Source organism: Cyprinodon tularosa, unplaced genomic scaffold, assembly GCF_016077235.1.
Source record: "Cyprinodon tularosa strain WSP-4 unplaced genomic scaffold, ASM1607723v1 ctg72, whole genome shotgun sequence".
Classification (NCBI taxonomy): Eukaryota; Metazoa; Chordata; class Actinopteri; order Cyprinodontiformes; family Cyprinodontidae; genus Cyprinodon; species Cyprinodon tularosa.
Window position 1 is genome coordinate 816960 of NW_024039474.1, and position 26496 is coordinate 843455.

Sequence of the window (26496 nt, forward strand, 5' to 3'; positions counted from 1 at the left end):
TATTTTCTTTAACTTGTTTCTGGGGTTCTCTGATAAGCAGAATTATTGCAGGGATAATTCATTGTGACAATAAAATCCACACTAAAACAATCATTAACAAGAACATGAGTGAACTTTATTAATGCAAGCAAATTTGATCGTACAGGTCAAATTAGCCACTTTAAACTGTTGGCACATGAATGTACAAAACAGATTTCCTTTATAGCCTGAAATTAAGCTGTGAAAGTACAAAAAAAAAAAAAACAATATGAGGCAGAAGCTGAAAGCATTTCATCATTTCAAAATCATGTTGGTACAAGAATCAGCTTTAAGACATGGTTGAAAGGTACGAAATAGATACAACTGAAAGTCTACAGTCTATCAGAAGGATAAAAAGCGTGGGTGGTTCATTACTGCACGTATAAACAAAGGGTTCATTCAGTAAGACAATCTAAATTACAAAAATAAAGAGGGAAATAAACTTCTGTGTCAGATTAGACTATATTAATGAATCTCCATGCACAAAAACATCTACAATAAATTCACAGTCTTTACTAATGTTACAGTTATCCCACTTTCTGTTGAACAGCAAAGCGATTACATCAAGAAAGAGCACAGAAAAAGTCAAGTCAGTGCATGAAGGAGGGATTTGAGAGAAGCTGATTTAAAAAAACATGAGCAAGCAATAAAGTGAAGGGCCATCTCTGTAGCCGTATGGCAAAACGTGTAGGCAACACAGTCACTGCCATGAACACACACATGAAGACAGAAAAATAAAACCTGTTAATCACACCCTATAATCCCTCCAAGGGGCAACGCTGCGACGGGACTTCCCCGCATCCGACCTTCTTGATTTTATTTCAGATTGAATACATTTCAGACTGATTTTAAACATAAGTGCAAAAATATAAAGATAAGCACGGATGTAACAGTACACAAAGCTTTCCTTTAAGAGTAATCATAGTAATTATAAAGTTATGTTTTCTCAAAATAGAGGAAATGACAAGCTAACAGCCTTCAATTAAGTGATTAAGTGTTAACTTGTCTCACTTCTGATTGGAAATTTGTAATAATTCAATAATTGCTGTTTAGCAGATATATTTTTTTTACATTGATTTTGGTGATACATGTCAAATTTTTTAACTATTTTATACAAAAAATGAAACTAACTGAATTTATTTTGCAAAAATGTATTAATCCCTGGAAATACTGGCAGGAGATTGGGATTATTTATAGCTGTGGGATGAAAAATATTTCCAAAAAACTAAGCACTCATTCATTTAAAACACTCTTACACATGAAATCTTCACACACACCAAACCAAACATGAGAAATGTGCTTTAGACCCTTTAAAGCCCCACTTGACCCCCTCAGAAATCAATAAAAAGAAATAAATTATGAAATTGAGTCATACGGTACTCATTGCTGAATAAAAAAAGATTTATACACAGATCATAATAAAACTTAAAAAAGATGAAATATTACTGCTAACTCTGATTCTACAAGCTACACTAAAACTACAATCAGCACTAAACTAAACAACATGATTGAACAATAATACAACTGCCATAATGATAATTGTAAAAACCCATCCACAAGAGAGGTAAAGGGGCTTTCTTTTTCATTTAAAATGCTGCTTGTGACGAAGGAGCTCTGTGTGAAGCCCCCCCAGACCACATTGTCACATGACGCACCAGTTACATCAGCAGTGCCGAGGGCCCTAGGCGCCATCCGCCCCCCCTCAGGAGGGGATGGTATAGAGAGACAGATAGAAAGCAAGAGGAGAGACAGAGGGGAGAGAGGCCGGAGTGGCAGGGCAAGGCCTCGCACTGGACTTTATGTGTACGCATTGAGACGCTCCTTGGAGCGAGTGGAGTGGATGTCGTGAAGCTCCTGCTCCTCTTTGGACTTGATGTCCTCGTACTTCTGCATGCGGCAGGCATCCTTTACGTAGGCCCAGTTGGCAGAGAGCACCATCAGGTAGTGGATCTGATATAAATAAAAGAATGTGACATGAAAAAGAGAAATACATTAATCGGATAGTGTTTGTTATTCAAAAGTCCTTTTCTTGAATGTGGATGCTTTTTTTTGTTTTTGTTTTTTTATTACAGTTAATTGACTTATAAGCGGGCTGCTCAGTGGGTAGCAAGAAGGTTCTGGGTTCGATTCCTGGCCCAAGGTCTTTCTGCATGGAGTTTGCATGTTCTCCCTGAGCATGCATGGGTTCCCTCCGGGTACTCCGGCTTCCTCCCACAGTCCAAAAACATGACTGTTTGGTTAATAGGGGGTTTTCATGTGACGTCGCGCTCACGTGACTACTCAGCGCGTCCGCCATATTGGGTGGCAGCCTTAGGCAGTATTGACAGTGAAAAATGGTGAAATCGTGTGTAATTGTTGGTTGCACGGCCCGTGGAGGTGGAGATCAACGCTCTTTCTATCGCATACCAGCCGTAATCGTGAATCAATGTGAAAAAACAAAACAGCTATCTGAACAACGCCGTCACCTATGGCTGACACGGATATCCAGGTCCGATTTGGACGGTGTTAAGCTGGAACACGCCAGAGTCTGCAGTGCTCACTTTGTCACAGGTAATTAACTGTCAAGCATTTAAAACATGTAAGAATATATTAATAATAGGGCTTGGGCGTCATGACGTATTACTTTCCGTGTCCGCAATGTTGACCGTCTCCGCCGCCGCTACTCAGACTACTGCCTATGACTACCGCGTACTGGACTCCCTCTCTCTGCCGTGTTTTAATTTGATTAATTTCACCTTAACTTGATTTCAACCAGCGGGAAAAGGCTCAAATATGTGAGAAACCCGGAGGGTTTAGGGAGGTTTGGCAGTTAACGTTACTAACCAAACCTTTGAAACACATAGCAGCTAGTTAAAAGTACATTACATGCCTGAGTGGTTGTTAGCACTAACGGTTAGCACTGTTTGCTGGCTTTATGAGCTGCAGCTCCTGAACCCATCCATTCGTAAACTGCACATGAGACTCCAAGGACTTGTAGCTTTGGAACTGTTCGCGCACCGCCGGCCGTTAGCCACCTAGCATAGCGAGCCCTGCGTCGGATTGTTTACATTTTTACCATCTTATTAAAACTCACCCGTTCACGTATGATGGCGATTTCCTTCATGTACATCACTTCGACATCTCGTACCCAACCAGATGTGAACTGGTTGTGAGCCTCTAGACCCTTGTACGCTCTCATTTCCTCCAGAGTGTGCAGAGGGTTTTCACTGAACACCGGGTAATGAACTATGTTACCGTGCTCTACATTTGGCCAATCATCTGGATTAGTGCTAAACAAGGCACCGTGGAGGGCATAGGGGTCCATATGGTCGATAACGGAACATTTCCTCAGATATGTTCCATGATCTGGTGGCTCTAGCGTGCTGGCGTACTTATCTATTCGCGACATGATATATTTAATATACGATAATATGCCACCCAAGATGGCGGACCGGGAGCTGGCCAGTGACGTCACTGAAAACCCCCTATTGGCTTCTCTACAGTCCCCTTAGGTGTGAGTGTGTGCACGAATGGTTGTTTGTCATGTTTGTCTCTGTGTTGCCCTGCGATGGACTGGCGACCTGTCCAGGGTGTACCCCGCCTCTCGCCCATTGACTGCTGGAGATAGGCACCAGCACCCCTCGCGACCCCACTTGGGATAAGCGTGCTAGAAAATGGATGAATGGATGGATGACTTATAAGCATCTTTACCAACTCTTATATGTGATTCTATACACCGCCACCCTCTGGACAGGCAGTACACACTCATGTAAAGACATGTAAAGTACCTTAAAAATATTTTGGCAGTTTCTTTATGGTTTGGCCCTTTAGAACTGAAGAAATTTGGAGAGTATCAATTAACAACAATATCATAATATAAAAAAAAAAGTTTACTTTAAATTGAAATAGCCCTTGATCCCAATTAAAGAATGGCTTAACTTAAAGGTATAGTGGATGATTTTCTTTTTCTGGGTGGATCATCAAAATAAGTGGTCCTCCTAATTGTCAGTCATTCTGGTGAAATGTTTACGTAAGGCCGTCCTACAAGCTCGTCTCCATTTTCACTTACCAGTGGTTAGTCTGACATAGTGGAAAAATTGCAAATATTCTTTTGGAAAGTAACTTGCATGAGCGATGCAAGCAGCAACTTTTTAAACAGAGCGTCCACGAGGAGGAATGGGCTTGTGCACGCTCCCACATACGTTTAATAGGATTCTCCTCTCTGGATATATAATATACCACAGCTGATAGATAAGAGGATTGAGAAAGGAGCACACGGTCATAAGATGCTAAAAAGTCAGGAATGAGTTGTTTTGGGTTTGTTTTTTTAGTTTATTTATTACACAGTGAAGTAATATAACTGATTGTAATTGCAAAATTTTATGAGTTTTAATTTGTTAGTCCACCAGGTGGCAGCATGATGCCAGCCCATGCTTTGAACCATGACGTTACCATGGTAGCTCAGGTTATAATGAATGTTTTGTGCTTTAATGAGTGAGTTGGTAAGACAGATTCTCCTCTCACAAAGAATGTCTCTCTGATCTGTTCATCCTTTCTGAAATGCAGACAGCACCTTCAGATTTAAGCACGGGAGACTGTTTGGATTCAGTTCTTTGCTATTGCCTGTGTTCCTATAACAGATTCTTGGCTCGCTTTGTGTGATTTACAGGTGCTGGTCATAAAATTAGAATATCATGAAAAAGTAGATTGATTTCAGTAATTCCATTTAAAAAGTGAAACTTGTATATTATATTCATACATTACATACAAACTCATATATTTCAGATGTTTATTTTGTTTAATTTTGATGATTACAAATGACAACAAATGAAAATCTCAAATTCATCATATCAGAAAATTAGAATATTACTGAAGACCAATAAAAACAAAGGATTTATAGAAATGTTGGCCAACTGAAAAGTATGAACATGAAAAGTATGAGCATGTACAGCACTCAGTATTTAGTTGGGCCTCCTTTGGCCTGTATTACTGCAGCAATGCGGCGTGGCATGGAGTCGATCAGTCTGTGGCACTGCTCAGGTGTTATGATAGCCCAGGTTGCTCTAATAGTGGCTTTTAGCTCTTCTGAATTGTTGGGTCTGGTGTATTGCATCTTCTTCTTCACAATACCCCATAGATTTTCTATGGGGTTAAGGTAAGGAGAGTTTGCTGGCCAATTAAGAACAGGGATACCATGGTCCTTCAACCAGGTACTGGTAGCTTTGGCACTGTGTGCAGGTGCCAAGTCCTGTTGGAAAATGAAATCTGCATCTCCAAAAAGTTGGTCAGCTGCAGGAAGCATGAAGTGCTCTAAAACTTCCTGGTATGTGGCTGCGTTGACCCTGGACCTCAGAAAACACAATGGACCAACACCAGCAGATGACATGGCACCCCAAACCATCACTGACTGTGGAAACTTTACACTGGACTTCAAGCAACGTGGATGAAGTGCCTCTCTTCTTTTCCTCCAGACTCTGGGACCTTGATTTCCAAAGGAAATGCAAAATTTACTTTCATCAGAGAACATGACTTTGGACCACTCACCAGCAGTCCAGTCCTGTTTCTCTTTAGCCCAGGCAAGACGCTTCTGACGCTGTCTGTGGTTCAAGAGTGGCTTGACACAAGGAATGCGACAGCAGAAACCCATGTCTTTCATACGTCTGTGTGTGGTGGTTCTTGAAGCACTCACTCCAGCTGCAGTCCACTCTTTGTGAATCTCCCCCACATTTTTGAATGGGTTTTGTTTCACAATCCTCTCCAGGGTGCGGTTATCTCTCTTGCTTGTACACTTTTTTCGACCACATCTTTTCCTTCCCTTCGCCTCTCTATTAATGTGCTTGGACACTGAGCTCTGTGAACAGCCAGCCTCTTTAGCGATGACCTTTTGTGTCTTGCCCTCCTTGTGCAAGGTGTCGATGGTCGTCTTTTGGACAACTGTCAAGTCAGCAGTCTTCCCCATGATTGTGTAGCCAATAGAACTAGACTGAAAGACCATTTAAAGGCTTTTGCAGGTGGTTTGAGTTAATTAGCTGATTAGAGTGTGGCACCAGGGGCCATCAATTTTGAACCTTTTCACAATATTCTAATTTTCTGATATGATGAATTTGAGATTTTCATTTGTTGTCATTTGTAATCATCAAAATTAAACAAAATAAACATCTGAAATATATGAGTTTGTATGTAATGTATGAATATAATATACAAGTTTCACTTTTTAAATGGAATTACTGAAATCAATCTACTTTTTCATGATATTCTAATTTTATGACCAGCACCTGTAGAGCATTACAGGATTGTTTGGAGGTAAGGTTGAAGTTTCTGTCTGGAAGGGACACAATAAGAGGAGGAAGAGAGTCTTGCTACGGTTTCACTGATTTCTGTCTAGCAACCCCTTTCTTGTTTTTCAGAAAATGGCTTTGCACAAATTACAGAGCGATGTTTGCAACAATCTCTGAGCCTTTCTTCTCCCTGTTTCCATGACGACAGCTTGACATGCCCACCGCCTCCAAAAGAGGGAGGGAGACAAACCCTGTCTCTTTCCCTGCACCAAAATGCTTTCTTTCCTCTGTCTACCTCTTTTCATCTCCCTTGGAACCGAAAGAAACAACAAAATGCCACTAGTTTCTCAGCAATTTTCCTACGAATAACAGAAGGGGTTGCACATTCCTCTCAAAGCAAAGAGAGATCCTGCTTAAACCAGAATTGATGCATTACATCCGCAGTGTTTTGCCTATTTTTTATTATTTTGAGGTGTGTTTTTATATAATGACTTCATTGTGCTGTTTGGGGCTCACCATTGCAATGACAGCAGCTCCTGCTCCAGCGAGGGCACAGATGAACAGGTGGAACGTCATGTCCAGCTGTATGGCAAAACACACTGCATTATAGATGAATCCTAAACATTAAAAACAGTATACTGGATGTTTTTAATGGTCAGACTCCTATATCAAACACAGAACGTATATCTATTGTTTTTGTTAGTGCAGGCTGAGAGTTTATTGGACAAGTAGGGTATATATCAGGTTGCTTCTGACCAGTTAGAAAAATTGAGTTCCTCGACTAATTGTGTTCATGTTACAGTTGAAGTGACGGATCAAACACAAATATAAACATCACAAGAAAAACATAACTTTTTTAGTCATCTATACAAATGCAAATAAATGAAATAAAATTCTCAAATACAGACAGGATATTTGTGACAATGTTTGGATCTGTATATTTAATTTGTTTTCGTTTGTTGTAAGACTGTAGTAAATGCCTATTACCATACCTCAGGGGATTCACACATTTTGTAGAATTTCTCTGATCCGGCACACACAGTTTTGGCCTCAAGAAGTGGGACAATGCCTGAAATAAACAGGTGATTAAAGTCAGTTATTTGTCTTTATAAGAGCTTAGAAATCAATCTGAGAAAAGTAGCAGCAGATTCTATTAAACAGTTCACATGTGCATATAGAGCTCTGATGCCTCTGCGGTGGCAGATTGTTGTTGACACACAGGCTGTTGATGGTTAATGGGCTGGAAGATATGGCTCATGCTCTACAGTCAGATTCATAATCTTATTTGGAAACATGGAGGGATTTTTGAATTTAGGTTTAGCGTGTTTGTATTTTTGTAACAATCAGAATGTTGTCCCTTAAAAGATATCGTTAGCAACCATAGAAATTTAAATCTGTGAGTGCAGTTACTTGTTTAGCTGCAGATTAATCACTATATACAAAAAAGTAGGATTCTGAGCGTACAATCGAAACATGAGCTAGATCAGAAAGAAACTAGCCACGTAGAAAAAGCTGAAAGAAAAAGGATTTTTACCATATTGCCGAGGGTCGAGGCAAAGCGAGGCCCCTTCCAGCACAGTAGCATTTTGACAGATATTCCAGATGTTGAAATAAATGAAGACAGGTATGGAGGTGAAGGCTGTCACTCCAAGCCAGGCCAGCATGAAGATGTAAGTCAGCATGATGAACTGAAGGATAAGAAAAGTAAACCAGGTAAGGCAGCTGTATTTTGTTTCCTCTAGAATAATAGAAAATAAGAATTGCATTAATTTTATTAAAGCTGCTAATATTGAAGTACAATTCAGTTTATGCTGAAATGTACACATAATTAAGCTGTTTAAATTAGGTCATATAAGTTTCATGTTTTGGAAATCCTTCAATGCCTCTTTTTTTTGCAGTTTCTGTCAAATATATTTCTGATAATGTTGAAAAGATATTTTTCTATCAATTTTTAACTTTCTGTATTTTCAAGATGATCTTTATAGGAAATCTTTCAGTATCACAATGCAAAAATTATTTAAGTTTTTATGCTTTAGGCGATGACAGTTTGTCTGTGTTCCTGAATGTGTCGCCATACCTGTTCTGTCCCTCAGTCCTAATGATACAGTTTGTTAACTAGTATTCTCTAAAAAAAACCCTTGGGGCATTCAGAAAAGCTGGAATTTATATGGATATTTAAAATACGTGCATTCTATAAGATGCAAGGAGAAGTATTTTTTTATACATGTAATAATAACACAATTTCGAGGTAAATATTTCAGTAAATGAGCAGAAGCAGTGGAAGCCGTACCCAGGCGCTGACACAGCGACCGCAGGTGGTGATCTTGAAGTCTCCATACAGATCTTTAATGGCTCCACTGGTGAAAAACCCCTCCACCATCAGCAGGATACCGTAGACGAAGAAAGCCGAAGCAATACCATAGATCACATATTTGATTATGTCAATCCTGGGAAACAGATATAGATACCACATTTTTATTTAGTTGCTATTTGACATAAAGTTTGAAAACAGCAGCACACAATAATAATAAGAGATCAGTTCCTTTTGCTTATTATGTGGTCTTGGAGTTTATTCTTGTTTTCATTTGTCTTTAAAGGAATAATAAATTCTCAAGCAGGTCCTTATTTTTCACTCACATAGTAAAGACATCCAAAGCGTCCACCGGGCTCCTCACAACCTCAAAGTAGTTTTGGAGGATGGTGACGGTGCCGGACAGGGCTTCATGCCCGCAGCCGCAGAACAGAGCCACACCCGCATACAGCAGGATGGTGGCTACCAGCGATGGATATGGGATGCCACCCAGGCATTTGATGCAACACTCCAGGCATCCTGAAAGCAGAGTGAAGTTCCTGAGTGAGTTGTCTAAAACGGGAAGATTCAAGCTGGTTTATCACAGCGGGAGATGGGACTTTTCCCGTCTGCAGGACTTTAAATAATTCAACCCAACATCATAAATGAGGAAAGTCCATCAGGATGCTGTACACTGCATTTCTATTTACCCTTTCAGAATGTAAAACATTGAGCAGTTAGGAGGCAACCACGCATGCATGGTGAAAGAAAATCCCCTACCTTGATTGAGTTGTTTAAGAATTTGATTCTTAAAATATAAACTTCATTAAAATGACCAGAAATGTTGTGAATAATGAAGTACCAAACTTGAGCCAATATTCTGACGATCTGCTTTCTGAGTTGTGGTGCAAACTCTGATCAGAATTATTTCCAAGATTAAATCTTTAGTGTTAAATAGAAATAAATGTCATACTTATTATACTTTGTGGTGTCAAAAGTACACACACAGTATCAACTTGACCTCTATACTCCAGTAAAAGTGAAAAAATATGTGCTTCAAAAACTACTTAAAGTACAATAGTATAAAGTAAAAAAAAAAAAAATGCCACTATATGAATTGAAAGCTCAATTTTTCGACTATTTCGAAAAATTCTTTGAGATAGGGCCAAGGATGAGGGAGGTCTTGTTGGTCTCCGTCTCCTGATACGCTCTCGCCTGTGTCTGACCTTTCAGACATTTCAACATCTTTTTCTGAATCCGACATTGTAGCATGGCATAGACAATTCATATTTGCAGTTTGTAGAACACCTGCTTGCTTCTAATGATTTCCTTTAGCAAACCAATCAATGTTTGCGTTATATGACTTATCCAATTACACTAGTTTTCACTAGATGTGGATGACGCCAATGATCAGCCAAGAGTGACGAGTACTCTTTGTTTTAAAAATGTAAGGAATAGAAAGTACAGATTCTTGTGTGAAACTGTAATGAGTAGAAGTCAGAAGTAGGAAGAAAAATAAGTAATGGAGTAAAGTATAGATACATAAAAATTTGACTTAAGTACAGTAACAAAGTATTTGTACTTTGTTACTTGACACTTCTGATCATACTTCATGTGTCCCAAGATTTAGCTTCAGTTAGTTTGGTTGTTCGTATTAACTATGATGCTGAATTTGCTGATACTCAGGAACTAAAAACTGCTTACAGCACGTCATTCCACAATAGTTTAACTGACTGTTTGTTATTCCATTAAAAAAGTTGAACATATTTGTATAAATTTTTGGTTTTGTAGAATTCTGAAAAAAGTAAATTATGCGTCTAAATTCCATTCTCTCCAATATGAATATTAAGTTTTTGAAATCAAATTAATTACTTAATGTCCTTTAGTATTCATCAATAGCATCAATCAATGCAGCTTCTACTGACTCATTTCACCACAGATGAATACATTGCAAAAAATAGAAATCTAAACATTTCATTTTTTTCTTAAGATAAGTGCTTTTTTTTAATTGAGGAGGTAAGTACGGTAAGACACTTTGCCAATGGAACAAGACTATTTTATATATAAGAAAAAACTATCATCATCTCATTTCAAGCATATTATATCTAATTATATTATTTTAAGGCAAAAAGCTAATTTCATTGGCAAATCAATTAATTAACCACTCAAATTAAGGGTATATACATTGAATTTAATATATTTCCTCTTATTTCTATATTGTTTCTGCAGTGTAATCACTCTATCTATAATGAGGATCTTAAAATTGCACCTGCAGTTCTTAAACTGAGTACAGTTTATGCACTAAACAAAAATCCACAAATTTAAAACACAATAAATCTATTTAGTGTTTGATTATTAGAATTCAGGTTGTCTTGATTATAGATTTCCCCGTAGAGCTGATCTATGTCACATGCAGTGTTTGTAAAAAAAAAAACTAACATTAGTCATTTTACCACTCTGAAATTTGAAAACAGGAATTTGTGTTATTTAATGAAAATGATGTAAAAATATTTATAGAAACTGTTTAAAGATTCTGGTGTCGTACTTACTGTTGCTTGTTCAACCCTTTGGGAAATGCTGACATTTTGTCTTGCATGAACTCTGAATTTTAAGATTTACATACCGATTATGACCTTTAACCCTGTCCTTTTTGCCAAGTGTACCCTGAGGGGGGGCTGAATGTGACCAGTGACTGTGTTGCTGAAGTTCTGGCATGTAGAGATCCAGCATGCTCCCTGAGAGCCTGAGTCTAAATGCTGATGTATGCAGCTGTCATATGAACTTGTTGATTTATGAGTCAACACATTTTCTTGTCTTTGTGGATTTGGTTTCTGATTCTGTCATTTTATTTTATCCAGCGAGCAGCAGAAAGTATGCCCATATTCTATGCAGCAGAAGAGCAAGCCTAAAAGGCACATGACAAATGAAACTGCAGACATTGTTATTATATAGACCAGATTGCTCGATTTATATAGTAATTCCACATCATCATACCAAGTCATAACATGTCTGCTACATGAATAAATGCAGATGCATGCAAATTAGGTTAATTAGGTTATTTTGTTGTAAAGCAGAGCAAAGACAGGAACTGAACAAATTAAGGTTTAATAAAAGTTTTAAACATCATGATGTGCTTCAAATTAAGAGTCAGAATACTATCTCTCTGTTTCAGCTCCCTGCTTTTGATTCTCATGGTAGAGCTGAGCAGAATACTGAGTAGCTGCTCCGTCTGCCAGGCCGTGCTGAGCATTCAGACATTTGGTAGAGCTCTGTCTCTCCAAAGCTTGATTATCTGCATCCTCATGAATGTAATCTATTGCTGTGCTCTGGAATGTGTTTTCAGTAACGTAAAACAAATAAAAGACTACCCAGTACTGCATGTATGATACCAGACAAAATGATTTCTACAGAATCCTGGGATGCAATATCTGAAATTATACTGCACTGTATTTTTTTCTGTACAGCTCTTAGTTTGTTGTTTGTCTATTTTTTATACAACTTTTACCAAAAAAAAAATTTTAAAATACAAAGCTCAAGGTTGATGCTAACAAGTTTGCTCGGAGTTTTTTAATATGCATGCTGTACTAACACTACAGCATGCATATTTTTAGTTTAAAAGAGTTTGGCTGTCTGGTACACATACTGTAGGTTGTGTGGATCTGAAGAAGGCCTGTGGATCTGATTGTAAGGCCTGTCTGAGAACCACAAATATTTGCTTCTTTTAGTTGATGTGCTGCTAAGGACCTTTGCAAGCCATAACCTTTACCAAACACTGGATCATTGTACAGCTGAGGTGTAAAGCAGCAGAGATCAGAGTGGGTTCCTTTAAGTCTGAGGCCATTGTATTTTAAAGATTATAAGAGGACTTACAAATGAAAGGAGAAATGAACCAAAAATACATGGATGGATGGATGGATGGATGGATGGATGGATGGATGGATGGATGGATGGATGGATGGATGGATGGATGGATGGATGGATGGATGGATGGATGGATGGATGGATGGATGGATGGATGGATGGACGGATGGATGGATGGATGGATGGATATGCCTTAGCCTCTGACTGATTCCTTGTCCTCCTATTTGACCCACAGTTTTCATTATTGCTTCCAGTTACCGATATTGAAATCTTTATGAGTTTGCATTTATAATACTAACCATTGTCTTGGTTCTATTCATGTGTTTTTCGTTCCTATATATGTATCAAATGTGGAGCATAATTTTCAGGATCATCCTCCAGGACAGTAAGTTTGCCACCAACATACTGAGATTCCTTATCATTTCAGGATGACCTGATTTACCGTTAGTGTTTCCACACAAAACAAATTTGATGGAGAAGGCCAGTCCTTTCTTCACTAGTGTAAAACATGAACTACACACATGAAGATTTCATAGATTTGTTTCCTCACAGTTTGAGCTTTCTGGTAATTGTATCTGTTAGTTTTGATCAGTTCATATCTTTTGTTTTCACCTGGTCAAATAGTAGTTTTGTTTTTTCCTCCTTCAGGGAAGCATAAATGAAAAAACTAAGACTGTTTTTCTTGATACACTTTAAGGCATGCCAGATGCTGAGAGATGGTGCTACCGCCATGCAGAGATGAGCTCAACAAGATGGGGAAAGAGAAGAAGGGTCTTATAAATGATTTATACCCTAGCCTCAATTGAAGTTTATAACTTTTGCATTATTTACATTCCTGCACACAGATTACACCCCGTCCAAATCTTTCTTTCCATCTGATTTAACGTGGTTCATATTTATCTGAAGCCAAATCAAATTGTCCATCAATAATTCATTCAGAGAAAAAAAGGAATGCTAATTATTTTACTGACTAGCTTACAATAAAAATAACTTGTTGCTCATTAGTGAGAGGAAACGTTTCTATGGAAACAGTAGAGTGGAGTTACAGGGTTCGATGAGTGGGATGTGTGCAACAACAGTGGATGCAACTTGAGAGTTGTGTTATTGATTGCCTCCTCTTAATTTTGTGCAAGGGAAACACCTTAGATTGAACAAATAACAAAAGATGAAGATTGATTAACCATTTGATATCCAATAGAATATTTGTTGAAATGATTGTATCTGGATTAATGATGCAGGAAAACATAATTGTTCTTCTCCATAACTCTTTCTTAAGCGTAACTAGCCCAAGACTTGTGCCGATCAAAGGTGGCCATGGTTGCCTGATGACTCTATGAGCTAATGGGTGCTCGATCCATAATTTGGTGTGGCACAATACCACATGATGCAAGCCTCCTACTTGACTGATTCATGCTTATTGTTTTGCAATGGTACATATAATGGGTTAAGAGAGTTATAATAGATGTAAAAAGCTTTTGTCGCATACTTTTTTCTGAAAACTTTAATTCAAGAACTTGGTCTTTCTTGAGCTGGTTGTTCATGTATGGTGTCCTATATCGTATTTAAATGTCGAGATGTAGATTTGCTTCCATAGTTCATTTCCTTCCTGTAGCAGAATGTGATCACAGTGTCATGATCTGTTTTTCCAGATCATTTGGTTCCATTTTTCTGTGTTTGCTGTAAAGATTTATCACATTTTAATTACTTTATTTTAACTCTTCCTTGATATTTCTTTCAGTTATATCTTTTCATCATTCTTGGTATTCATTTTTTAGCTTTATATAATATTTCCCCTATGACATGTTAGTTGTCTGAGTTTATCTAGTCATTTCCCCACAGTCTAGTTTTCACTTGGTCCTTTTTTTTCTTAGTCAATTGTGTCTTTTCCCTTAGGTGCAATCTTAGTTCTTCCTCAGCCCTGTTATAGTTCCCAGTAGCTCCCTGTTACCCACTAGTGCCACCTTCCTTCCCCTTAGTTTCCTTCAACGTCTTCTCTCCACACTTGATCCCTATCAGTTGATTGCCCCACTCATTGTTCCTTCACCAGGATAAACACTCCTCCTCTGCAGTAGCTCATTTGCTGGATTATTTTCATCTGTTTCCCTGCTCTCGTTCCTGCATCTGTTATTTTGGATTCTGATAATTTGGATTGTTTATTTATTTATGGAAATGCTGCTGCACGTCTTTTAACTGGCACACGCAAGTACGAGCACATTTCACCTGTTTTAGCTTCACTCCACTGGCTGCCCATCCATTTTAGGATTAATTTTAAAATTCTTTTATTTACTTTTAAAGCCTTGAATGGCCTTGCCCCAATTTACCTCTCTGAGCTTCTGCACCCCTACACTCCCAGCCGATCTCTCAGGTCAGCTGATCAGCTGCTCCTGACAGTGCCTAAAGCAAGGCTTAAGCTCAGAGGGGATCGAGCGTTTTCTGTTGCAGCTCCAAAACTCTGGAATGCATTGCCGCTGCACATTAGACAGGCCACCTCTCTGTCTCATTTTAAAACTCTTCTTAAAACCCACCTCTTTTCTTTGGCTTTTAACACCATGTAGAGTGTTGATTTTATGTACACATGTTGATTTTATGTACACATGTTGATTTTATGTATACACATGCATATTTTTATCCTGTGCGGGCAGTGCTTTTATTTTATTTTATTTTATTACTTTTATTTATTTTAGTTATTTTATCTTTTTGTGCAGCACTTTGGAAACCTTGTGTTTATTTAAACTGTGCCATATAAATAAAGTGGATTGGATTGGATTACCTATAAACCAAATAAACATGCTAAATCCATCAGCAGAATCCGTCTCAGCACTGACACACTGTCATACTCACCTGTATACTAGGGGGTTATTATATTAAAATCCAAAAGCCCTTATCATTGTAAGAAAAGTGAGACATGTGACCTTGCTGTTAGGGGAAGCCAGGCCTGGTGTTAGGGTTCAACAACAAGATTCCTCTTGTTCCTCCTCACTTATAAATAACAAAATATGTTCTGCCTGATTCCCAGATGCTTAGGTTGGTTCTGGGTACTGGAATGTCATCTCACTGAGTGGTAAAGGGCCTGATCTTATGCAGGAGGTGGAGCGATACTGGCTAGAAATAGTCAAGCTTGCCTCCACACATAAGCCTGGGCTTATAACTCAGTTCTTTAAGAGACACTGGAATCGCTTCTTCTGTGGCGTGCAGGGGGAGACAGAGGACAGAGGTGGGGGTAGGTCTTCTTATCTCTCCCAAGCTCAGCTGTCTTGGACTTCTGTGCAAGTCATGCATTATCTATAATAAACACCATGTTCAGGCATTTCCACCGTGCACTTAGCACTAGGACACCCTAGATCTGAGGTTGATGATTAGCTTTGTAGACATATCTTCCTAACTTTGGCTCTATGTCTTGGATAGAGAAGAGCAGGTTTGAGCTGTCCACCCATCACCTCCTGCTGGTTAGCTGGACAACTGGAAGACAAGAAGGCTGGACAGACTTGGCAGGCCAAAGCAAGTAGAGGGACTGCTGGGACTATCTGGTGGAGCCCTCAGTCATGGACTGACTCCCACCTCAGAAATAGCTTTTCCCCAGATTCTGGGGGAGTTTAGGGACATGGAGTCTGAGTGGACAATGTTCTCTGACTCTATTGTCAATGCGACCGCTTGTAGCTAAGGCCATTATGTGGGGCCTGTCAAGGTGGCGATCCCTGAATGTGGTGTAGGATACTGGCAGCAAGGAACCCTATCAAGCTGAAGAAGTCCTATCGAGCCTGATTGGCTTGTTGTACTCTTGAGGGAGCAAGCACGTATCAAAAGCCACTGTCCTAGCAGATGCTGAGACAAAAACTCTAGCCTGGAAGGAGTTTGAAGAGACCATAGAGAGAGTCTATCGGCAGGCCACTGGTCCCTCCAGAGGTGGAAGCAGTGTTTTGCTTTTTTTGGGAGTGGGAGGCTGCCCTGAATGATGACATTGTTGGACAGCAGAAGGAATACTTTGAGGATCTGCTCAACCCCACAGATATCTTCCTGAGGTAGAAGAATAGACTGGGTGCTTGGGGATGGATTTATTCATCACCCAAGCTGGAGTCACCAAGGTGGCCAGAAAACTGCACAGTGGCGAGGTTTCAGGGGTTGATGGGATCAGCCTGATTACTTTAGGCTTCTGGATGTTGTCAGACTGTCGTGTCTGACAAGCCTCTTCAAAACAGTGTGGAGGTTCCCCATCCCTGTGTTCCAGGTATTTCACTCCAGAAGGAGGCCCAGGAGACAACACAGGGCATGATGGAGGAACTATGTCACTCAGCTGGCCTGGGAGCACCTCAGGCTTCCCACAACAGTGGTTCTTGGAGGTATTTGGTGGGAGAGAACTCTGGGAGTCTCTGCTAAGACTGTTGCCCCCACGATCCGGTCACGGGTGAAGAAGAAGAGGACGAGTACGATTACTATATTTTAAAACTTTTGAAAATGGTTTTCTATGGACAGGATACATCTAAATAAATTTTAACAGACAAATACTTGAACTTGATCAACTCATATTGCTTTTAACAAAGCAGATTTTTTTTTTTTTTTTTTTTTTTCTGACAATGTAGGATGTGCATATTGCATTCTCACAAAATAAAACCTGCTCTAAAAACTGGGGTGTAAAAAAGTGAAACTAACATGACCCCAAACACAAGGGTCCAATCAGCAGAAGGCATCTCTCTAATACAAAGAGAAAGCATGACCGCCCTCCCTTGTCCCCTCACACCTCCCACCTCTGCTCCATCTGTCAGTGTTGTATCCAGCTGGCAAAAGAAACTCGCACACTCAGATCCCCAGTGACCCAGTAAACTTTTATGTGCCTAAATATGCTTAGTGTTAAATGATGTCTATTAAATGATGGTGAGGTTCATTAAAGAAATATTTACTGCTCCTCTAGCAACACTGCATCTAAATGTGTTTGTAAAAACCTGATGATAAAATTATTATTTACATTGGTCTAGCTTATCAGTGAACCAATTCATGGGGTTGAACTTAAGCATTCCCTCTTACTTTTTCTTTTTGTTCATTGTAACAGAATGTAATAAAGTTATTTAGTTATATTATAGATTTAACCTGAAATTTGTGACAGGATAAATAAAACATCACTAGTTTATCAACTGAGGTCCATATAATATAAATGTTTTTATTGTTCTTATCAGAAATAATTTCTTTTCCATTCTATAAATTCCTCAAATTGATTGAGGGCAGCTCTTTGATGCTTTTCCATGATTTTTTTTTCAAGCCTTTTGGAAGCCCATTAATATATGTTCCAGCACCTTTATATGTGTCACGGTCTTAAGCGGATTTTAGATGTTTAGCGCGTAATCGTACAGATTTAAGTGACACAAAGAATGATTAGGGTCAGGGCAGAAGTTCACAGTGTGGGGTTCTTAAAACAGACTACATACTTCAAAGTGACATCGCACAAGCAAAACATTGGCTGGTCTTTTAGTCATTCACCATTTCATGAGACCAATCCTCTAAATCTTGCATTTGAGACAAAACACTCAAGATGACTTATTAAAATGTCAACATTGTTTGCATAAATAATTGATTTAATCTTGGTTTTTTGATTTAGAAAATATGAAGTTTAAACTGTCATAACAATCTATTTCATTTTATATATCTAAAAAGGAATACAAAATCTCTAACAATAAATTAGCATTAAGTATTATTTTGATCTCTGTAGTTATACAAACACTTAAGATGTGAGATTTCAACTTATTAATCTGTTTTAGATCTATATACCTTTGAACTATTTTTGATGGACCATAGGCCTGGTCATATCAGCCTTCTATTAACACACTACAATCCAGACATATTGATATAATAAAGTTTTCTACTCTAAAAAGTTTGCTTAAAGAAAAATCTTTTTGAATGCATGTCATCATGGGAAGTTCATCTTTTAAGTTTATTTTCAATGCAACTGTACTATTACATTTTTGAAAGCTTGTTTATGAAAATGGTCTCTCCAATATGTGGCCATCTAGTACGACTTGTCTTTCAATTTGGTTGATGAACCTCTCCTGACATTTTCTGCCTTAGGAGGTCCTAATACTCAACACAATGAAAGAACTACAGCAAGATCTTATCCCTGGTTGGGTCATGACTAAAAGTGTTCACCTTGCTAAATTTGGTTGCAAATAAACCATTTTGCTTTTACCGTATGCTATATTCACCATCATTACATTTATATTTGTATTGTTCAGCATCCTTCAAGAATTTCTAAAGTTTGTGATACATTTCTAAATCCAACATGAAGATTTAGAGGGCTCTAAAGCTCTGTAATAATAGATCTCGGTACCGCTTCCTATCTGAGTGACCTCACAGCCAACAGAAAGGCTGTTAAAGCAGGAAAGATAACTTCCTTCTAACAGAAAGGAAAATGGATCTGTTAGATTACCCAAGCCGAAATACAAGAAGTGGAAAAGTTAGCTCCTGTTTCTTGCTAAAAGTAGACACACTAATTTTGTCTATTATCATGGCGGTTCTGGATCTCATTTTTGATCCTGTTCTTCTCAAAAAATACAAGATAATATTTGAAAATAGTTTGAAATGTTTGCTTTAAAATAAAAGACAGGGTATTGACCTTTAAACCTTTTAAGCCTGATATTATTTTCCTTTTAGCTTTCATAATATGTTGATTCCATTGATCTAAAAGTGCTTCTGTTTGTTGGAGTTGAAAAGCTGAATTAGCTTGGTTTCTTAGTTTGAATTAAGTTTCCTCTACAAACTGAATACTAAAAAAAATCGGAGAACCTCCAAGGCGTTAATATTTGTTCCAAGAGAGCAGGGTTTACCATAAAGACTAATAAAAGGATTCTGGTGTACAGTAGATAAGATGGGATGATCTGCCTGCCGATATATCATTGACCTTACTTGCACACCTTTGGATGTCTTTGTGACTAGCCAAACACCACTGGCAAACTGCAAATGCTAACTAAAATATGAAACTACTGGTTGCATTCTGAAAAGGTTGGAAGTACCTGGTTCAAACCCCATGTCCTGGTACTCTGGCTGCATGAGCAAGACTTAGTCTTCACTTAGTGCATGTAAACAAAGCTGCTGTGAAGTCAGTAATCATCAAAGTGGGGTAATTTTAAATGTTTTCAGATATAGAGTCTAAACTGGGTCATATTAAAACTATTTATGTCACTTTACACAGGAGGCAGAGATGAAGAAATGTAATTAAGGGAGAAAATCCAACCATGTTTGTTTCAACTTAATTGTTCCACCATGGTTCCAGTCAGACCTGAGTTTTGTACAGTCTTTAGTGCTTGTTATTAGAAGAGCTGTATGAGGGCGGTCAAAGAGACGGCGAATCTAGGAAGCTTTAAGGGAAAATGAGGGTGCTGTCCCCCCCCCCTTCACTGCTTATAATTTTTCTCATAGCAAACGCAAGGAGGCTTTTCTTTTCCTGCTCCCCCATCTCTGCGCATGTTTAATCAACCACTATGGTTGCCATGTCAACGGCAGTACGAAATCTGAGAATAGGCCGAGCACTTCAGAGCCATGACCCACTTTACTGTATATCAACAAATTCAGTGGGACAATAGTGAACGAGACACATTAGACACACAAGCCCTTGGGGGCAAAGAGGCTGTTACAGGCCAGGTCCAAAGGCTCAGCCTGTGATTTCCTGTCTTTCTTTTTCTTCCCAGAGATTGAGGAGTTTGAGGAAGGCAGCTCGCTTGATAACCTCGCTTGATAATAGTCTTTTGTTCTAGTTGTCCAGGAACAAATGTAAAAAAAAAACATCACGTGAGATTTGCAGCAATGCACTTTGTGTTTATGAGTTTAAATGTCTTTAATAATTCTCTTTTTCTTGCATGAAACTAGGTTACCTATCTATCTACCTCGTCTGCCAACATTAATAGTAGCAAAGATAACGTTTTTTTTTTTTTTTTTATTCATCTTAAAAGCCTCAAAACAAATGTTTTTTTGTTATATATTGTCCTTCGGTTTATTTTTCTAGCAGTTTGAATTGAACTTTAGAGTTGAATTTCTAAAACTTGACACCTTATTAGGGCTTATTACCCTAAGCACTTTTACAATCATGCTTGACAATATTAGTAAAAGAAAGCAAATTTTACAATACAATCAAGTCATATGGCTCAAAAGAAATAAAATCCTTGTGGTATTTTTAGCTAAAAGTCCCAAATAGTCCTAAAGGAAAATGTCTAAGAAAAATTGGAGGAACTCCCTTGACTTCTTCAGGGCTTGACAGTTTATGAGTCAAAACAATGAGATAGGGGAGAGGCAGACGTGGACAGAATATTGATATTTTCCATGTGGCAAACATTTGCTAAACTCCACTGCTGTACTCACAGACTTTCATGGTGACATGCAGGACTCACCTGACAGACAAGCTTTAAAGAAGAAGAAACATTTGGTGTTATACTCAAAAAATGGCCTGGTGAAGAACTGGAAACCTTATTTTTTACCTGATGCAGTTGATTTCAAGGTTTCAAAAAAGTAACATAATTAAGTGAAAGCTCATTTTGTTGGATAAAATGTACCTTGATACTATTTAGGCAATAATATTACATTATATGCTCTTGCATAAAATCTAACTTTGTAACTTTGATTTCCAATGTTTTTGTTGCTTTTCTTTTCAGTTGCTTTCTTCATTCTATTATGGGAACACCTGATTTTTTGATTTGTGAATAGCTTTAATACTGCTCTTCCTCAATGGAGGATGATGTCAACAGTCCTTCCAAAGCCAAAAAAAAAGTCATAGGTGCATCACCAGTTGCCACAACCCTTTGTAGGGATGATGTCACTGTTGGCGCAAGCACTCTCCTTCCTTGTTCAATGCATCAAGTAGTAACCTAACTTTAGTCGTCAAGGTTGGTATCTTGAGTTCGACACCTGACAAGTTAAGCTTTGCAACTTAACAACCTCCGCACTCAAGCTACATTGACGTAAGGTGAGCCACCAAGGATAAATAGAATACCACTATTACACAGCAGCTCTCTATGCATGGACAAAACTGGACTAAAATAATGAGATTGTACCATTAACACAGACATAAGTTATCAAATTTAAATGGCCGACAGGACTAAAAAGGTGTTATGTAAACACTTTAATCGCGATATTCTGACTAGCATTTAGCTATTAAGTGAAATATGTGCTATTGATGCAGGTTGCACATGGGCACTCAGGTGAGTTTGGCTCATTCTTGATCCTAATAAAGCATTTACATGCATCCTGACCAACTTGCCAATAAGCATAAAGCCCTTTCTCAGTAGGATTACAATTTCATTCCAATCTTGACGAATGTCATCAGAATATTTTGACTTGCATATTTACATAAAATATTTTTAGTCATCTGACTATTCCAATTACTTATGCCCATGTAAACATAGCCAGTGGTTTAACCATGAGTGGATGTGTACATGTTCAACATGGTTCATTGCGTTGTTGTTTGAACCAGCCACAAAATACTGCAGGAGGGTTTGACATTAACACTATAGCAATATATATATGGAGATAATTCTTCCATGATGGATGTGAGAAATTGTTGATATAAACATATATAGATAAGATGACAAGCCAGCAAACAAAATACTTGCCCCACTATACTGGACAGTTCCTGAAGCTGAAAGAGAGCCCTGCAAGTTAAGTTGTTAGAAGCAACAGAAGTGAATTACAAATGCAGGAGCTTATTATGATGTTAAAGAGACTTTTCCTATAAGCATGCTTAGAAACGAGGAGGCTGAGTTTAAGCTGGATGGAGAAACTTCCACAGATTTATAAAAAAAAATGTAGAGAGTGTACAGAAAGAGAAAGAGACTCGAGAAAGAGCTGCAGTGTCAAAATTAACTGTTTTTTAATAAAAAGAAAAAATCCTATATTTGATGTCATGTTCAACTTGTAAAATGACATTTTAGATAAAACAGTTGTAACCTTGAATATTGACCAACATCATTTCTGTTATATTGAGTTATACAGTATATGGATATCTCCTGGAATAAAAAAATATTTTTGTCATAGTTTTTGTTCCATTTTTTTTTTCTTTCTTTTTGCTCAAAACTATACTGGAGTAAGAAAACCATCCCACAAACTTTGACAAAACTTCAACAGACTTGAATTTGTAAGTTCTACTGTAAGAATTACAATTTGAAACCATGCAAGGTGGCAACTTCAAAGAGTAGGCCTATAAGTCGACTGGCTACACGCAGAAGCAGAACGTATGCCCCCAGATATTTTTTCATGTTTTAAAAGAAAAGCATGATTGAGCGAAGGACCCCAATACACCAATAAAAGGAAGAAATTAAAAGCAAGCATCAAGCAAGAACATGCTGATGTCATACAGTTATGAATATGCATAAATAGAAACGGTATACAGTTGTCATGGTGTTGTGCTGAGGTTTTTATTTCTGAAAGAACTGCCTCTTTATTCAGTCTCTGCCTCAGTTTATGTTAACCAGACTTGTAGAAGAAATGTTTTATTTTGGCATTCATTTAATGAGTACAGAACAGTTCTAAGAACAGCATTCAGTCAAGGGGAAAAAGTCAAGTTGTGTCAAACACTCATAAAGTGAATATAAGGGTTGTCTGAATATAAAGAATTTGGGACAATAAAATAGTTTATCCTTTAAGAAAGAATAAGGAATAATGTCTATTTTATTTTTGTTTATATTTAATCGGAAAATGAAAAATGTAGACCTGATCATTGCTACTTTATCTTAAAGTGGTTTTAAATCTGTTTCAGTTGAAATGACTTATATTTCTAAACAATAATACCTTTTAGTTATGATAGATTTTTCATGAAAGCATCACAAGGTTTAACCACCTTTATACTCTACTGATTTATTTTTGTTGAAAACAGTCTCTTGCGAAGCTGGAGGATTTTGGGCTTGATGCAAACATCAGATTATAAATGAAATATTTGCTGGGCTGGCAAACAATACAGTAAAAGTCCAGAACTTAATTAAGTGCTATGTTTGTTAAATTTTGTGATGATGCCTCTAGAGTTGCTATTTTGGCCTGATAAAAATATCAATGAGGTCCTTATATCTGCTTGCCAAGTGAGAAGCCTCTTCAAACCTATCAAGCAGAAGGACAAGCTGTGCCTTGTGGAGCAGATTATTGGCGCAGGCGGATCTAACAGGTGTTCTTTTCTCTGTTTTTTTCCATTGACCACCAATCAGCACACCAAGTGTGAAATATCCTTAAGATTGTCACCGATTCATCAACTTTTACTCCTCATGTTCTCCTTTTTAGTGGATCCTGTGTAAACTTTTTGTTTTAGCCATAGGATGGGTGTTTTGGTTTTATTCCTGTTTTGGCTGGCGACAATTTTGTGTGGATAACCCCGCTACATTTGGCCAGCAGCTGAAGTGAGCAGAGCCCACATGGTGCATCTGAGTCATAATCAGAAACTTGCACCCTCAGAAGAGAAAGACAGAAGGGTATTAGCATGCAGCGAGTGCACTCAGTGACACCTGCAACTCATCAGAAATGTAGGCAGCAAGCAATTTAAAAGGTGTTTTAACATAAAAGAGTTTCTCTTGTAGTAGAGAAAGTGATTTGATTGTTCCAGCAGCAAATGTTCAAATGTGGGTTTTGATCAAATGTGAGCAACGATCCTTATAGTGGATTACAGGATTTTACAGGAAGATGGGCGTGAAATCAAAGTGACAAGGAAGAAAATGGGAAACGATGGCTTCAGTCTTCATGTCGCCTTTTCAGTGAAGTCAATCCAAATTTTCTCATTCTCAATTGCCAGGGATCTTTGTTGTCACTTATTTATATAAGGTGCACCTAAGAGATTAACTCTATTCTAGCTAACATGAAAACAGGATGTTAAAAACTTTGTCTTGTAAATACCTATGCATTCTAAGTCAACGCTAAGAGCCTCAACTTACTAAATGAAAAAATGTTTAAAAAACAGACACACAAACACACAACAAAGCCTTTTAAATAATTACTAAAAAAGTAACCTCACTAGGATAAACCATTTGTTTAATTCTTGGATTAGTGATACCATAAGGCATATCATCCTGTAATCCAACAGGATACTTGATTATATTGTATCTTACTGTATCTTATTTTACCTGCTTTAAGAACAGATCCTAGTCAAAATATATATTTTTAATCCCAATAAATAAAAGGTTTTGTTGACTGAATAAATAGATACCAAAAGGCATGCCATTCTGGGAAGAACAGATCTATGACAGTGTTTTTTTTATTTGTTTTATGATACTTAGATTTAGTAAACAAATACCTATTGATTTAAAAAAAAAATCTAATTTTTGCAAAAATAATAACAAATAGTTGTTATTATCCTTAGTAGTAGCAGTACTAATATTAGAATCATTATTAATATAATTATATTCATTATAGATTTACAAGCAGTAAACATGAATTCACACTTAGTTAAGGTTGAAAAAGCAGAACTTTGTCACATTTGTGTTTTGGTAGCGAATACAGCACCTTCCATGGCTAGTCCTGACACCCTGCATAAAACCACTCAAGAATCATAACAAATCGTAATGTTTTTGGCATTACTGTGTCCAATAACTCCTCAGTCCTGTCTTTATATCCGTTTAATGTCCAGGTTCAATGTTTAATGTCCCCATTTCCCACCCACAAACCATTTTTCCTTCTATTTGCTGCTTAGACTTTGCTGCTTAGCATTTCCCCCTCTCTCTTTCTCTGAAACAGTGAATTATTTCTGCCAAACTGTAATCAGCTGGAGTGGAAAGCAGATGATACACATACATGGCAGCAGCTGCAGCTCGTGTGTATATGAGTGCTGGGATGTGTGTGTGTGTGTGTGTGTGTGGGGGGGGGGGCGTAAACATATGAAGCCATGCTTGTCACATGAAGTACATTTCAGAAGAAGAAGGGCAATACAAATATCACAAAGATGTTTTTGACAAGACAGGAACTTACTGCTGACTGTTTCCCATTTCACATCTAAAGATTATCTGTATAATGCTGATAGAATTGAAACATGTTCCACTTTAGTAACAAATAAATCTTCTTCTGCCTCCTCTGCCTTAAAGTGTCCTGACAGTATGTTAAATCATTCATGCATGGGGTGGTGGTAGTGGGGGGATGAGGTGTATAAATAGCAATTCCCTTTTTCAAACAAAGCGAAGATTGCTCCTCTTGTCCAGCTCCTCTATTAAAACAACCTGGGTTTTGCAAAGCGTTGCTGCAAGACCCATTATTTGCACACAAAGAACAGAACCTGGCAGCATATAGATCATAGCAGCAGAAGCTCGGCTTGGTTCTCATCTTTGCATGTTTCTCTCTGAGCCGTCACGACAAGCATGAAATCTGCATGGAGCACACAAAGGCAGTTCAGCTACAGCTGGAGCAGATCACACCCCCCTAACTACCCAAATAGCTTCTATAGATGTGGTCTTTTAAGGAGAAATGATGCTAAACAAAGCGTTTCCCTTAATCAGCTGCTCGTCTCTAACGTTTGAGGAGTAACAAAGCTTACTTACTGACCAAACGACCATTGCATGTCTTTAAAACCTTCAAGTCAAACATGGAAATGGTGCATACCTTTTTGGGTTTGCCCCTCATCCAGATCTTCTTCCATGGTGCTTATTCTGTTTTAGATAAATTGACTATATGCTTCAGAAAAAGCCTGCTTAGGCAGAAGGCTGAAAATCTTAATTATATTAGAAATAATCCACAGAGAGCTTCCTCTTTCCTTCTCTTGTATCAATTTCCCGCTGCCTCAATGTCTGTTGTGAATGCTGAGATTGGCTGTCAGCGCTGGTTTCTGTCAAGTGTCTGGGTGATGCAAAGGAATCACTGAGTCTTTGTGGTGCTGTCCATTGTGAGCTGCTGTGGCAAGTGCTGAAAGCCTACTTGGTCCCTGGTGGAGGGAGAGGAGCAGGAGGAGGAAGGGGCTTGGACTGAGCAGAGGGTGGTCTCTTTGGAGGCAGGGAAGCGAATGTGTAACAAAAGCCTATACTAAAGGACACATTTCTGAAAAAAAATAAGTGGAATTAAAACAGAGGCATGCAAAAGGTTTAGACTGAGGTCAGTATAGACCCTCAGCCTGTGTCATGTCCATGGTCATGTTGTTTG

General features: G+C 38.2%; 1 protein-coding gene across 1 annotated transcript; it reads right to left on the bottom strand.

The window, feature by feature from the left end:
• Positions 1-93: 93 nt before the first annotated feature.
• On the bottom strand, positions 94-26357 carry gpm6aa (glycoprotein M6Aa). Its single transcript, XM_038269097.1, has 7 exons — positions 25963-26357; positions 8913-9105; positions 8566-8722; positions 7810-7963; positions 7268-7344; positions 6792-6857; positions 94-1968 (listed from the first exon to the last, which is right to left on the bottom strand). The coding sequence occupies exons 1-7, from the start codon at positions 25997-25999 to the stop codon at positions 1816-1818; spliced, it is 837 nt and encodes a 278-aa protein (XP_038125025.1). The 5' UTR covers positions 26000-26357; the 3' UTR covers positions 94-1815.
• Between the last annotated feature and the right edge of the window lie 139 nt (positions 26358-26496).

Excerpts from the sequence above, each read along its gene's own strand:
- gpm6aa (XM_038269097.1), bottom strand. The coding sequence starts at position 25,999 with ATGGAAGAAGATCTGGATGAGGGGCAAACCCAAAAAG. Across the intron at positions 7,964-8,565 it reads GTCGCTGTGTCAGCGCCTGG|TTCATCATGCTGACTTACAT; the intron begins GTACGGCTTCCA and ends CTTATCCTTCAG. Across the intron at positions 6,858-7,267 it reads AAATGTGTGAATCCCCTGAG|CTGGACATGACGTTCCACCT; the intron begins GTATGGTAATAG and ends TTTGCCATACAG.